The following is a 14,885-nucleotide window of genomic DNA, read 5'->3' on the forward strand; positions in this document are numbered from 1 at the left end:
TCACACAGATCTACACGGCATGCCAGGCTCCAGAGCCCTGATGCCTGGAAGTAGTGCTTCTTGGCTCTCTCCATACCAGTTGGTATATAGCCACATATAATGAGTATCACCACATAGAAAAATCCCATGTCATTTATAGTAATGGCTATTGGTGGCCATGACTATGCTGTATTAAAGGAAAGTGAATCCTTTTGTGATAGCAGCACATGGGAAAATAGAGAATGGTTGTCTTTCTGTTTCCTTTATCTTGGTTTGACTAAAGACATATTCAAAGCTGACACTTTGATCTTTTAAAAAGAACAACAAATGTCAGGATGTGGAGAAATGAAAACCCTTGCAAATTGCTTTTGGGAACATAAAACTGCGGCCATTAAAAACACTATGGGTTTTCCATGGAAAAAGCACAATAGTTACCACATGGTCAAGTAATTCCGCTTCAGGGTATATACTCAAAAGAATTGAAAGTAGGGTCTTGAATAGATGTTAGCACACCCTTGTTCACAACATTATTCACATGAACCAAAATGAGGAAACAACCTGAATTTCTAGGGATAGATGAATGGGTAAACAAAGCATGCTGTATCCAAAGAAGAAAATTCTGACACAGGCTGCTCATATAAAACATGGATGAGTCTTGAAAACATTAAGCTAAGCTAAGTGAAGTGAATAGACCAGTCAGAAAAGATAATTCCTCTATGATCCCACATATATGAAGTGCCTACATTAGTCAAATTCATAGAGACAAGAAGTACAGTGGAGGCTGCCAGGGGCTCAGGGCAGGAGGGGCTATGGATACAGTTGCACATGGGTCAGATGAAAAGGTTCTGGAGACAGATGTACAATGTAAACATACTTAATGCCACTGATATATACACTTCAAAATGGTTCAGATGGTGAATTGTATGTTCTGTGAATTTAACCACCCTGAAAATGTATTATGAAAAACATACTTTACAAAGAACAAAGACATGATTCATGAATGGAATGACACCCGGTGATATGGTGACACCCTCACTTTCATTTATTTTTTTAGCATAAATTAATTTTTAAATTTGTGTTTGCAAGTCAGAGAGACAGAGAACTTGAACTCAATCCGGGTCTCCCACATGAGTAGCAGGGACCCAAGTATTTGTGCCATCAGCAGCTGTTTCCCAGGGTGTGCATTAGCAGGAAGCTGAAGTTAGGATGAAACCAGGACTTGAACCACAAGCGCTGCAGTGATCCTTCTTAGGGAAATGCAGTTGTGATGGTCATATTACCCATGCTGTAGATATCATTTACATTCAAAGTGACATGCAGGCACCCTCAATTAAAAATGCCAACAGCACAGATTTAATAGATAACACAGAAAATGTCCAAATAAAGTGGCTTGGAATGATCACTTGTAGGACCATCAAATGACATTAAACTTCTTCATGAAGATAATAAAATGATTAAAGGACTTCCAGTAAGCCTCAAGAATCTTTTTAACTGGAGGTAAATAATAAACCATAATGGTTTCCCTTCAACAAATCAAAAAGAGAATAGGAAGTTTTCTCAGTAGTATAAAGGATAGCAAGAGCCAAATGGTAAAGTAATGAATGTGAGAGCGTTCTTCCGCTTCCATGACTCAGAGGGCTGCTTGATGAATTCTGAATAGACAGTATGTTACAAGAGAAAAGCAGATAAAGGACCACAGTGGTCAAGTTCCCCCTGCAAGAGTTCAGAAGTCTTTTGAAAATTGAAATGTCTTTTTGGAAGTTTTGGGTCAGTCACTGTAATCTATGAGTGTTCCAGGAGGAAAATGGCAAAAAGCTCCCAGTAATTGAAAGAGAAATATTCTATGAGTGGAGCCAGAGGTACTCACTGAGAAGTCAGGGTCACCCAGAGTGTGCCTTCCATAAATTTCTTAGACAAGGAACTATGGCTAGATATTGACATTCTGAAATTCACAAGGCCCTAAGGTGTGCTTTTGTTTGTTTTGATTGCAAAAGGAAGTCCCATTCTCTGTCTGTATTTTCCATCAATTAAGGTTGTTGGAGCAGGTGTTTGGCCTAGCAGTGAGGACACCAGTTAAATTCCTGTGCCTCACCTCAGAGTGTCTATGCTTGATTTCTAGCTCCTAACTACAGTTGGCTGCTCATGTGGACCCGCCATGAAATACTCTACTCACTGGGTATGGTGGCAGCTGTTCTGGGTGTTTTCTCTCTGTCTGGACTGGGGTTGAAGAAAAGGATTGGGAGGAGGAAGGCATAACCACTACTGACCTGTACTCACCCGTCAATGTCACTGGTGACTTCTTTTGCCCTGGTCACAGCAGCAAAACATTCTGGTACTTTCCAAGTTCAACTCCTGCACAGGTGCTCCTGGATACCTCAAAAAGATCTCTATGGGGAAGAAAGAATGAAATTAATGCCACCATTCCTTACAGCACCCACCAGTGTGTATTGTGCCAATCAAAATATATAAGGCACATTCTCTTTGCTATTTTTCTTAAAAAAGTAGGGGAGGGTTCCTTAAATAATCTTTTCACAAGGTGTCTCAGAAAGTCATGAGATGTCCTCTTTTACCTTGTTTCCACAAAGCAGCCCCTGCCATGTTGAGCATCTCACCTTTCACATCCAGAGCCTTTTGTCATGGTCATCCTGTTCTCTTTTGAGACTAAAGGAAGTAGGAGGGCCCATGGGCCATTATCCAGAGCCCAAGCCAAGGCTGTCAGTTCTTTTTGTGACCAGCAGGTGGCAGACAGGGAGTTGGTGCAAGAGCCATCCTGTCCTGCCCTAGCCATATCTCCACTGCTCACTTCTGTTTGCCTAAGGAGATGTGTCTGTCTCTGCCTCTCTCCATAACTCTTTCAAATAAATAAAATAAATCTTTTTAAAAACAGGCCACCCCGGGAGACACAACTTCAACTCATACTTTCTGATTAATTCATTCACCAAATGTTAATGTCTTTTTTGTAAACATTGAATTGTCAACTTTATTTTCATTTGAAAGGCACAGAAACAGAGACAAGGGAGAGACACAGGAAAAAAGAGATCTTCTATCTACTGGATCACTCCCCAAATACCCTCAACAGCCAGGTCTGGGGAAGGCTGAAGCCAGGATTCAGGAACTCCATCCAGGTCTCTCATGTGGGTGACAGAGACTCAACTACTTGAGCCATCAGCTGCTGCCTCCCAGCGTGTGCATTAGCAGGAAGCTGGAATGTGGAAGGACCTGGGACTAGAGCAGATGTTCAAAGTGGCATCTTATTCACTGTGCCACATGCCTTTTCTCATAACATCTTTTTCAGTAAGGATAAACAGTATTATAAATATGTAAATTATCCTGAAGTTAGTTTATAACATTCCTTTGATGCTGGTAAAATTATTAGAAGAGTTTTATGTTTCTGGTCTAGACCAAGACAAATGGATTATAAAGTTCATATGAAAAAATAAACAGAAACAGCTAGGAAAGCACTAAAGATAGGATACAAATAAGATGCCAAATAACATAATATGGTCTTTTTTTATTTGACAGGCAGAGTTAGACAGTGAGAGAGAGAGAGAGAAAGGTCTTCCTTCCGTTGGTTTACCCCCCAAAATAGCTGCTATGCCATTTTGTGCCTATCAGAAGCCAGGAGCCAGGTGCCTCCCTCTGGTCTCCCATGCGGGTGCAGGGGCCAAGCACTTGGGACATCCTTCACTGCCTTCCCGGGCCAAAGTAGAGAGCTGGACTAGAGGAAAAGCAGTTGGAACTAGAATCCGGCACCCATATGGGATGCCAGGGCCTCAGGCAGAAGATTAACCAAGTGAGCCACGGCTCTGGCCCTATAATATGGCCTTAAAATAAGTATCTAGTGGTTGGCATTAGTTGTGAACTGGATAGGTTAAGGAACACCTAAGAGACTGATACAGCAGTATATCCAGGCATGACTGTGAGGGTGTTCCCAGAGCAGATTGGTGTGGAGCCAGTGGACACAGTGCGATGACCCACTAGATGTGGGTATATACTGTCCAGTTGGTTGGAGGTTCACATAGAACAAAAAGGCAGAGGAAAGGTGAATTCATTCTCTCTCTCCTTTCTCTCTCTCTCTCTCTCTCTCTCTCCTCTCTCCTCTCTCCTCTCTCCTCTCTCTCCTCTCTCTCTCTCTCTCTCCCCCTTTCTCTCTCTCCAGGAGTTGGGACACCCTTCTTCTTCTACCCTTGAACATCACAACTCCTGAGTTCTCTGGACTTGGGACTCTGGGACTTGGCACCAGAGTGGACTTGAAGCTCCCCATGTTCTCTGGCCTTCAATCTTAGACTAGGGAGTTATACCACCCAATTCCCTGGTTCTGAGGCTTTGGGACTTGGACTGAGCCGTGCTCCCATCACCCCTGGGTCTCCAGCTTGCAGATGGCCAATCACTGGACCTCTCAGCCTCATAATCATGTGTGCCAGTTCCCCTACCAACATCCTGCCCTGCATATCTCCATCTTTCTAGCTCTAGATCCTATTGTTTCTGTCTCTCTGGGGAATCTTGATGAGTACAGTCTCTATATCTTAAGGTAAGATAGTGTTGATCCATGAATCCATGAAAGAAGTCAAATAGAAAGTCTAGAAATTAGCAAGTATCTATGAAAATTAATATCTGAAAAAGAATCTGAAATATGGTGAAATATGGATTTTTAAATTAAGTTGTAGTTGTAGAAAGGGAGAGTTATTTGCAGAAAGTGAAATTTGGCCCAATATCTTAGGATAAATTCCAAATCAATACATTAGAAGTGAAATCATTTCAGTACGGTTAGGCCTCAAGAACCATGGAGGATTTGGTTCCAAGTCCCTCAAACCTCCTTCAGATAGCAGACTCCACAGATGCTCAGGTGTCTTATATAAAATTGCATGGTATTTGCATATAACCTATGCATACTCTCCTATATTCTTTATATCATCTCTAGATTACCCACAGTAACTCCACAATGTAAATGCTATGTAAACAGATGTTGTATTGTTGGGGGATAATAACAAGAAAAATAAAGTCTGTTACATGTTCAATCAGATGTAATTTTTAAAAATAATTTTTGGGGCTGGTGTTTCAGCTCAGCAGATTAAGCTGCCACCCGGGATTCTAGGATCCCATGTGAGCAGCAGTTGGAGTCCTAGCTCCTCCACTTCTGATCCAACTTCCTCTTACTGTGCCTGGAAAGCAGCAGAATATGGACCAAGTATTTGGTCCAGTGCTACCCACATGGGAGACCCAGATGGAGTTCTGGGCTCCTGCTTCAGCCTGGCACAATCCCAGTGGTTGCAGCCACTTAGGGAGTGAACCAGTGGATGTAAGATCTCTTTGTCTCTCCCCTTCTCTCTGTAATTCTGCCTAAATAAACTCTGTCTCAGTAAATGAATTTTAAACAAATTTTCTTCTGTGGCGTTAAAATTATATTTGTGAAACCAGCAGATATAGAGGGTTGACTGTATAAGGAAAAAAATGAACACACAGTTGATACTATTCAGGAACATCACTTTCATAAAATAAAGCTTGTAAAGAATTGTTTGAGGTATATAGTGTATTGATTGTCTTGGATAAACTTTTTTCTTGCTTGTTTGTTTTGTCTTAAAAAATACCCATGGTATATGTCACTTTGGCTCCACTGCCAAAGACGAGTACATTTGATAGTAAAAAGGAATAATGAATGCAACTTAGACATTTTGAACATATAGAAAACCACAGGTTACTGTTAAGAATACTTATGGTACAATTGGGATATTTGAGCGATGACGGGGTATTTGAGTACGTTAAGAACTTACTGTTAATATTTTTGGTATGATAGTGGTGAAATGCTATATTAAAATGAGAACTTAGTTTTAGAAATACATACTGGGCCGGCGCCGCGGCTCACTAGGCTAATCCTCCGCCTAGCGGCGCTGGCACACTGGGTTCTAGTCCCGGTCGGGGCGCCGGATTCTGTCCCGGTTGCCCCTCTTCCAGGCCAGCTCTCTGCTGTGACCAGGGAGTGCAGTGGAGGATGGCCCAGGTGCTTGGGCCCTGCACCCCATGGGAGACCAGGAAAAGCACCTGGCTCCTGGCTCCTGCCATCGGATTAGCGCGGTGCGCCAGCCGCAGCGCGCCGGCCGCGGCGGCCATTGGAGGGTGAACCAACGGCAAAGGAAGACCTTTCTCTCTGTCTCTTTCTCTCTCTCACTGTCCACTCTGCCTGTCAAAAAAAAAAAAAAAAAAGAAATACATACTAAAGTATCTGTGGATAAAATAATATATTGCCATGGATTTATTCCAAAATAATCTATGCCTGGGTTTGGGATAGGTAGTAAGGATAGAGATGAAACATGACTATATATTGATAACTACTAAAGTTGAGCCAATACTATCTCTACCTTTAAATAAACTTAAAAGTTCTATAATAAAAACACATAAATACTATCATGAATCCATACTCAACAGTTGAGTTGCTACACACACAAAAAAATGAAATAGCAAAACCAAAAAAAAACAGTAAATTCAACAACATTGAAGGTAACTTTTTTATTTTTACTATTTTTTTTTTGGACAGACAGAGTGGACAGTGAGAGAGAAAGACAGAGAGAAAGGTCTTCCTTTTTCCATTGGTTCACCCCCTAATGGCCGCTGCGGCTGGCGCACTGCAGCCAGCGCACTGCGCTGATCTGAAGCTAGGAGCCAGGTGCTTCTCCTGGTCTGCCATGGGGGTGCAGGGCCCAAGGACTTGGACCATCCTCCACTGCACTCCTGGGCCACAGCAGAGAGCTGGACTGGAAGAGGAGCAACCAGAACAGAACCGGCACCCCAACCGGGACTAGAACCTGGGGTGCGGGCGCCGCAGATGAAGGATAGCCTATTGAGCTGCAGCGCCGGTGAAGGTAACTCTTCAATTAGAAATAAATCATTTGGAGAAGGTGTTTAGAAGAGTGATTAAGACACCAATGAGAGCTCGCACATCCCTTAGTAGAGGGCCTAGATTCTAGCTTCCTTTTAATGTGCACCTAGGGAGGCAAGAGGTAATGGATCAAGCACTTGGGTCCCTGCTACCAGCATGGGAGACCTGGATGGAGTTCCTGGCTCCTGGCTGTTGTGGGCATTTAGAAGGTGAACCAGGGGTGAAGCAGGAGATGAAGATCTTTGTTTCTCTCTGCCTTTCAAATAAATTAAAAGTTAACAAATTTTTAAAAAAGAAATAAACAATTAGAGCCTGCTTATTTTGTATGCATTAAATTTTAGAGTAACCACATAACCATAACTGATAAAAGTATTTAAAAAAAATATTTGAGGAAAGGGCAGAGAGAGAGAGAGAGAGAGAGGAGAGAGAGAGAGAGAGATCTGCCATCACTGGTTCACTTCCCAAATGTTGGAAACAGCCTGGGCTGGACCAGGCGAAAGCTAGGAGCCAGGATGCCCATCCATGTTGTGTCCCACAAGGTAGCAGGGACTCAAGTACTTGAGCAATCATCTACTGCATTCCTGCACATAAGCAGGGAGCTGTATCCAAAGCAGAGGAAAGGAGTGGGCACTCCAGTATGCACTGTGGCTGTCCCAAGCAACTTAACCCACTGCACCACAGCAATCCCAGAGGGAAACCTTTTGACATAGATATTTCAACTCCTAACTCTGGCAAGAATGGTCATATTAGAAAGGCCCTAAAGTAACCCTTACTGTGATGACTCAGTGGTTAACAATTGATTAAACTGCTAGGGTTAGGTGGAAGTTTGATTCAGAAATTACAAGAGGACTTAGGCTTCCTGTCATAGATCCTCTGATCAATCTTATCATAACTTAAGGGACAATGACCACCTGCCACCTGATGTCATGCAATCCACATGACTTCACCAGCTATAGAGGACTGTTGACCTGTGACCTAATAAGGCATGTAGAGGTAACCTGTTAAATGGAAGTCAGTTGTCTCATTTTCTTCAGCAAATTAAAATCATTTTAAAAATTTGTAAACTTAATTTCCATCTATTTGAAAAGGCAGAGAGAGAGAGATCTTCATCTGCTGGTTCACTTCTCAAATGCCCACAACCACAACAGCCAGGACTGGGCCAGGCTGAAGCCAGGAGCCTGGAAATCCATTCAGGTCTCCCAAAATGGTGACAGGGACCCAGTCACTTGAGCATTCACTGCGGCATTAACAAGAAGTTGTCATCAGAAGCGCAGCTGAAACTTGAACCCAGATATGTTAACATGGGATGCAGCATCTTAACCACCGTGAACACCTACTCCATTCAAAATCATTTTAAAAAATAAATAGAGTTAGTGTTTGGCCTAGGTGGTAAGACACTGGTTAAGATGCTCATGCCCTGTGTCATGTCCCATAGTGCCCAGATTTGTTTCCTGGCTCTGGCTCCTGACACCAGCTTCCTGCCAATGCAGATATACTGAGGCAGCAGTGATGGCTCAAGTAGTTGCACTCTTGTCACCCATGTAGGAGACCTGGATTGACTTCCTGGCTTCCAACTTTGGCCTGGCTCTGCCCCAGCCATTGGGGGGTATTTGGAAATGAGCCAGCACATGGGTGGTCTCTCTCTGATTCTATCAGTATCTCTCTCTGTCCCTCAAATAAATAAATGGATACTTAATGCATAAATGAAAAGCAGACAGGATACTGCATTTGTGTGTGTGGTGGTGGGGTGTAGATTAAGACTTAAGAGACAGAGTGAGCAGTTGGTGTGGAACAAATAAAACTACAGAATTATTTTTGAGGCATTGAAAAGTCTAACTGATTGGAATGTATAATTGTGCAATTTTGTAGGTATAATATGGTTATGCAAATAAACATCAAATTCCTAGAGAGTCATATTGAAGTATATGGTAATGAAGGGAACTGATGTCAGAGGTAGGCTTTAACATACTTAGAGATTAGAAAAATCTTGACAAATGCTGAGTCTTGACAAACACTGGTTTTGTGAAAATTCCTTATGCTGTTGTGTCTGCTTTAGCACCTCAGGGTAATCTTTGTATGACAAAGAGATACTATCACCACGACTTAGGAATTAAGAGCCATTATTTTTGGAGGCAGAAGTTTCAGAGGGAGATATGGGAGGTTAATGTATTCATATACTCTTATTTACATACATGCAGATTTAGTTTTGATTATTTATTTCAGCCAACAGCAATTAAAATACAGATCCGAAAAGATCAATTGGCAAATGGGTGAAGTTTTTTTTTTTTTTAATGAAAGTTCTTAATTCAACCAACCAATGAACCAAATTCAGACACAGAATATAGTAGAAGAAAAGAGTCAGCCACTTTATGTCCCATGGTCTGGAGTCCTTATAACTATTTGGAAGATTATCCTGGGTTAGTCCTTCCCATAAACTCATGGGAATCGTGGATCTGCAAAGCCGATGTTACCAGAAAATTCGTGTTTTTGAAACCTCAGGGTACACGTTTCTGTCCGGGGGAAACTTGTAAAGGCAGAAAACCAAGCCACTCAAAAACATGAGGAGGGCAGAGAGAGCCGCCACTAGAATGGCACTCCCAGCTTCCTGAGTATCCGGCTTGAATGGCAGATGGAAAGATGATGGGAAGGCAATGCCTTGTACATTCACAATGGAGTAGTAATTCCAGAATGCAGTGGTTAAGACACAGACACTAGTAATTATGTACAGGACTCCAGAAGCCACAAATGGGTTGAAGAGGGTATTCGTCCCCCCAATGCCCATGTACACATTTCTAAGTGCAAAGATGATAAAGGCCTTCCCCAGAAGCCCTAGAAGGTTGGCAGCCAGCAGGAGATGTTGAGAAACACGGATACTGAGAGGGAGGAAGGTATCATTGTAGGTGTGTCGGTGACAGAATTTGGTATGTCCGTGGCTTTGGTTGGAATCGCGGTGATGGTGATAAACGCAGGTTCTCCATATTCCCACACTGGCAAATCCTTTGGGGGAGAGCAAGGGGTCATCCATGTACCACAATCGCCATTCTGCAAGGCCCATGGAAGTGGTGAAGAGGATCCATCCTATGGTGGAAATGGCAAAACCTGCTACTTGGCGATTGGCACTATTGACAAGTAAGGTCATGGTGGCAGCACACCCACGAGAACTGCAAACAAATACAGGGCATCATGAGGGCAGGACTCTTGGGTCTGGTACAGTCCTCCATGGGACACAGTATCAACAGCGAAGTGTTATGCAAGAGGTCCTCAAAGAGGTCATGGGAAACGCAAGTGAAAAACCATGCATGGACTTCAAAATTCCTTGGAACCAAAAATAAACACAACTGATTTTTAATTCCAGTTTTGCATAAACTTTTTGTGTTACACTCCTCTATTCACAAAAGGAAACATTTGACGCTGTCTGCTGGAGGGGGCAGGCATTCTGCATTCTGTGGAAGTTTCAGGAAGGACCATTTAAATGCACAAAACTTCAAATAATTGGTTCCACTGCTAAATGCTGGTGCACAAACATAATCAAGGTTCATGCACACTAATACTGAAATGTGCAAAATACTGTCTAGTCCAACAATAGGGCCTTATTGAATAACATGCTATATCCACACAATGAAGATATATGCCAACATTAAAAGTGGACATAAAAGATGTAATATTGTATGCCTGGCACTTTTCACTTAGCATAATGGTTTCAAGACTCACCCGTGTTGTAGCATATGTGAGAAGTCTGTCCATTGTAGCGTATGTGGGGGGTGGATTCTGTATTATGGGTATAACACCATTTGTCGAGTCATTTTTAGTTTATGGATATCTGGACTGCTTTCATGTTTTGTCTGTTATGAATAATGCTGTGAAAATTCACGATTATGCACACACACACAAACACACACATATATATATATATGTATGAGTCTGCATTGATATATTTTCACATTTCTCTTGCATAAAGACCTAGGAATACAATCTCTGGGATGCATGCTAAGTGTATATTTGACTTTTTAGCCATTGCTAACCCATTTCCACAAGTCATCACACTATTTTACATTTTCACCAGTAAGATAGGGTAGGTTGCAGTTTCTCCACATCATCTCCAACATTTTGGTATTTGTAGTCTTTTATATTGGAGCCATTCTAGTCACCATCTCATGTGACCAAAAGGAAGAATGCTCACAATACATCAAGTACAAACAACTTGTTATAAAATAGTGTGTGGATATAATCATAGATAAGAATTGAACTGGAAGGCTATCTGCTAATTATTAAAAGAAAAATATTTTATTTAAAAGGCATAGTGATCTCTTTCTCTACTAGCTATCTATCCAAATGCATGCAACAGCCAAAACTGTGCCAGGCTGAAGCAGGGAACTGTGCATTTTGTCTGGATCTCCTATGGAAATGCAGGACCCCAAGTATTTGAGTTATCACAGTTTCCTCCTAGGGTTCACATTAGCAGGAACTTAGAGTCAAGAGTGGATCCAGGACCTGAACCCAGGCACTCTGCTATGGAATGCGGCATCCCAAGTGGTGGCTTGACTGCTGCTCCAAATACTTGTCCCAAGAGAAATTTTTAACTGCGTCTGAGGGATTAGCGCACCGTGCTGATCCGAAGCCAGGAGCCAGGTGCTTCTCCTGGTCTGCCATGGGGGTGCAGGGCCCAAGGACTTGGGCCATCCTCCACTGCCTTCCCCGGGCCACAGCAGAGAGCTGGACTGGAAGAGGAGCGACCGGTACAGAATCCGGCACCCTGACCTGGCCTAGAACCCAGGGTGCCAGCGCCTCAGGTGGAAGATTAGCCTATTGAGCAGCGGCACTGGCCGGGATTATAACATTTTAAAAGCTATTTGTATTGTGAAGACTCACACATATATAGAAAAATATGTAGATCTAAGTGTACAGTTCAATGAATTATCACAGGGTACACATCACTGAGTTTGCAACAACTATCACCACTTCGTGGCCTTTACAATTCTGTCACTTCAACATGCATCCCCAAACACCCCCCAAACAGTGGAATTCAAGTTTGTCCAGTTTTCAAAACAGGCACCTTGAAGTAGTCATTCCCTCCTGACTGGCTTCTTTGACTCAATACTGTGTTTATTTCTGACATTCATGTGATGATGTTTTTAATGATGCCTGGCTGCTCAATAGTTTTTGATATTCTGTCATAAGCCTGGTCTTTTAAAATAAGAAATAACAAAAAGACTTCATTAAGTTGTCAGACTGTGGAGGATTAACTAATGCTGGAATCTAAATAAGAGAGTACTTTAGAAAGTTTATGTGAAAATGGAATTAAAAGTATGAGTTTGTTTTCGTCCAAAAGTTTTTGCTGCAAAAAACAAAACAGAACAAAACAAAACAAAAAGATTGGCCATTTGACGTAGCAGGTTAACCCACTGCCTGCTGCACCAGCATCCTATATGGTTGCTCCACTCCATTCCAGCTCCCTGCTAATGCTCCTAGGAAAGCAGCTTCAGGCTCCTGCACATATGTGGGAGACCTGAAAGAAGCTCCTGGCTCCTGACTTCAGCTCAGCTCAGCTCCAGTGATGTGGCCATTTGGGGAGTGAACTAGCAGATGGAAGATCCTTCCCCCACCCCTGTAACTCTGCCTTTCTAATAAGTAACATAAATATTGAAAAACTTTTAAAATGATTTTCTTGACACATGGAAAATGTGTATCAAGGAAAAAAATGTATGGGGTTCAAACTCATTTTAGCACCTAATTAAACTCCTACTGTAACTCCATTTTCTATGAAATTTTTGAAGTACATAATTTAATACCTACTAAGTATGAAGGAACTTCAAGTTTATGGAAAACAGATTTAAAAGATAAGCTTAGGGGTGGACATTTAGCATAGTGCTTAAAATGCCAGTTTGTAGGCTTGTTTCCTATACTGGAGTGCCTGGATTCAATACCTGTCTCCAGCTCCTTACTCCAAATTACTCTTCATTCAGACCCTGGAAGGCAGAGGTTTTGGCTCAAAGACTTGGATCCCAGCTAGATACATGCGAGACCTTGCTTGACTTCCCAGTTTCTGGCTTCAGCCCAGTCCAGCCCTGGCTGTTGAGGGCACTTGAGGCATGAACTAGGGGACAGGAGCACTCTTTTTCTGTGTCCATCCCTCTCTCTGTCTCTCAAATGAATACGTCATTTTTAAAAATTAAAGATAACACTTTATTTTGGTGCAAAAAATGTGAAATTGGTATACAGTTTTGTCATGACACACATTTTCTATGAACTCTTTGAAGACCCTTCATACATAAAATTTAGATTTCTTTTATACCAAAACAAACCTTTAAGTCTATTTTCCAGGAAATTTTTGAAGTACCCTCATATTTTCAGGTGCTTATAACTTGCAATGGGTTATGCCCAACAATCATAAATTCAAAATATTTTGAGTTGGGCTGGTGGTTAGCCCAGCAGTTAGGACCCGCATCCCATATCAGAATGCCTGTGTTCAATCTTGACTTCACTTCTGATTCCATCTTCCTGCTAGAGCACACCCCAGGGGGCAGCACATGATGGCTCAAGAACTTTGCTCCCTGCTACCCATGTGGAAAACCCAAATTGAGTTTCTGGCTGCCAGCTTTGGCTTGGCCCAGACCAGCCTGTTGCAGGAATATGGGGAGTATTCCAACAGATAGGAGATCTCTGTCTCCCGCTTCTTAAATAAGAACTATTGCAAAAAAAAAATAGGAAAAGAAAATATCATGAGTCAACAATGCATTTAATACACTCCCCTCCCAAGCACCCTAGCTGAGCAACACAACACACTGCAAAGTGGTGCTTGTGTCCCTTGTGACTGTGCAGCTGTTGGACCTGTGCTCACTGTCACTGCCCAGTATCATAAAAGAGGATGGAACTGCAAAACACAAACCCAGGAGAATATCCAAATGCAAAATTCAAAGTACCGTTTCTACTGAACGCATATTGTCTGATTGTAAAGTCTTAAGTTTTAAGTCCCACCATCCTAAGTCAAACCATTGTGAAAAGCCAAAGTGGCTCTATTTTGAAACTTTAAAAAGCAGCCTCTGTTTCCCATAGCAGACCTGAGTCCTTGTAAAAGCAGGCATTCAGACATTCTGGAGATATCAAAGCTTACCAAGGACAGCTAGCTCAGCAGACCAAGGGCAGCTCCGTAGAGATTACCAAAAGAGGTAACTCCCTAAACCCAAGCCAAATGGAGACCCCCACCCCCCGTCCTGCCCATGCTGACATATTTTCCCTTTAAAAGCGTCCCCGAGCAAAGACCTGGGCCTTTCCTCCTTCCTCCACTGCACCGGTTGGTTGGATGAGGTCCCTGTTGCAGCTTGTACCTTTTTAATAAAACCTTGCTTTTGCATTTTGGTGTGATCGGGTTGCTGATAGCTTCTTAGGCATCTACTTATCTGGGCATAACACATTGTATGTCCAGGACTATCTATATGTATTATGGAATATTATTTATATTCACAGCATTAGAAATGAAGGAAACTCTGACACAGAGTGTAACAGGAATGACCATTGAGCTCACTATGCTAAGTGAAATAAGCCACATACAAGAGGATAATACTGTATGACTGTACTTACATGAAGTACCCAGGGTAGTCACATTCATAAAGACTGAAAGTAGTGACCGCTGGAGCCTAGGGGGCAGGAGAACAGGGGAGGTGGCATTTCATGCAGATAGGTTTCAGTTGGGGTTGATGAAAATGTTCCCAAGTTGCATATTGGTAAGACCTGCCCAACAATATGCTACTTACCTAATTAACTGTGGTGGAATGAGCAGACCTTGCCAATATGGCACTGGTGAGCAAGTGTCAGTTACTCAGGAAATGGCTTCGGAACCCACCTGGCAAAGGAGCCTGCCTAGCAACAGGCAGTGATTGGTTATGGCATAAACCATCCCTTGATCGGATTGGCTGCCTTGGCTAGATAAGCTGCTACACCAACTGCAAGAGTCTGCAAGCTGCTCGCCTCTAGCCGGCTTTCACCTGACTCCTGGTGTCAGTGTCGTGACTCCAGGCCTCTTGCCCCCACTGTG

At 42.5% G+C, this 14,885-nt stretch overlaps 2 protein-coding genes across 4 annotated transcripts in view; both read right to left on the bottom strand.

The window, feature by feature from the left end:
- Positions 1-14,885, bottom strand: part of TUBAL3 (tubulin alpha like 3) — a 41,521-nt gene that overhangs the window by 26,353 nt on the left and 283 nt on the right. The window contains exon 2 of one of the 2 annotated variants that reach the window (XM_051834764.2): positions 2,257-2,366. The gene's annotated coding sequence lies outside the window, so the exon portion shown is untranslated. Of the gene's footprint in view, positions 1-2,246; positions 2,367-14,885 lie in introns of both variants that reach the window. The other variant, XM_051834765.2, reaches the window with a different exon arrangement.
- On the bottom strand, positions 6,859-14,819 carry LOC108175450 (claudin-34). Of its 2 annotated transcripts, none has more exons than XM_051834791.2 (2): positions 14,432-14,592; positions 6,859-10,014 (listed from the first exon to the last, which is right to left on the bottom strand). In XM_051834791.2, exon 2 carries the CDS (start codon positions 9,990-9,992, stop codon positions 9,321-9,323), a length of 672 nt encoding a protein of 223 aa, XP_051690751.1. In that variant the 5' UTR covers positions 9,993-10,014; positions 14,432-14,592; the 3' UTR covers positions 6,859-9,320. The 2 variants fall into 2 exon arrangements, with proteins under 2 accessions (XP_051690751.1, XP_002721723.1); XM_002721677.4 differs by lacking the exon at positions 14,432-14,592 and adding an exon at positions 14,605-14,819 and having other exon boundaries at positions 6,860-10,014.

This window comes from Oryctolagus cuniculus, chromosome 13, assembly GCF_964237555.1.
Source record: "Oryctolagus cuniculus chromosome 13, mOryCun1.1, whole genome shotgun sequence".
NCBI lineage: Eukaryota > Metazoa > Chordata > Mammalia > Lagomorpha > Leporidae > Oryctolagus > Oryctolagus cuniculus.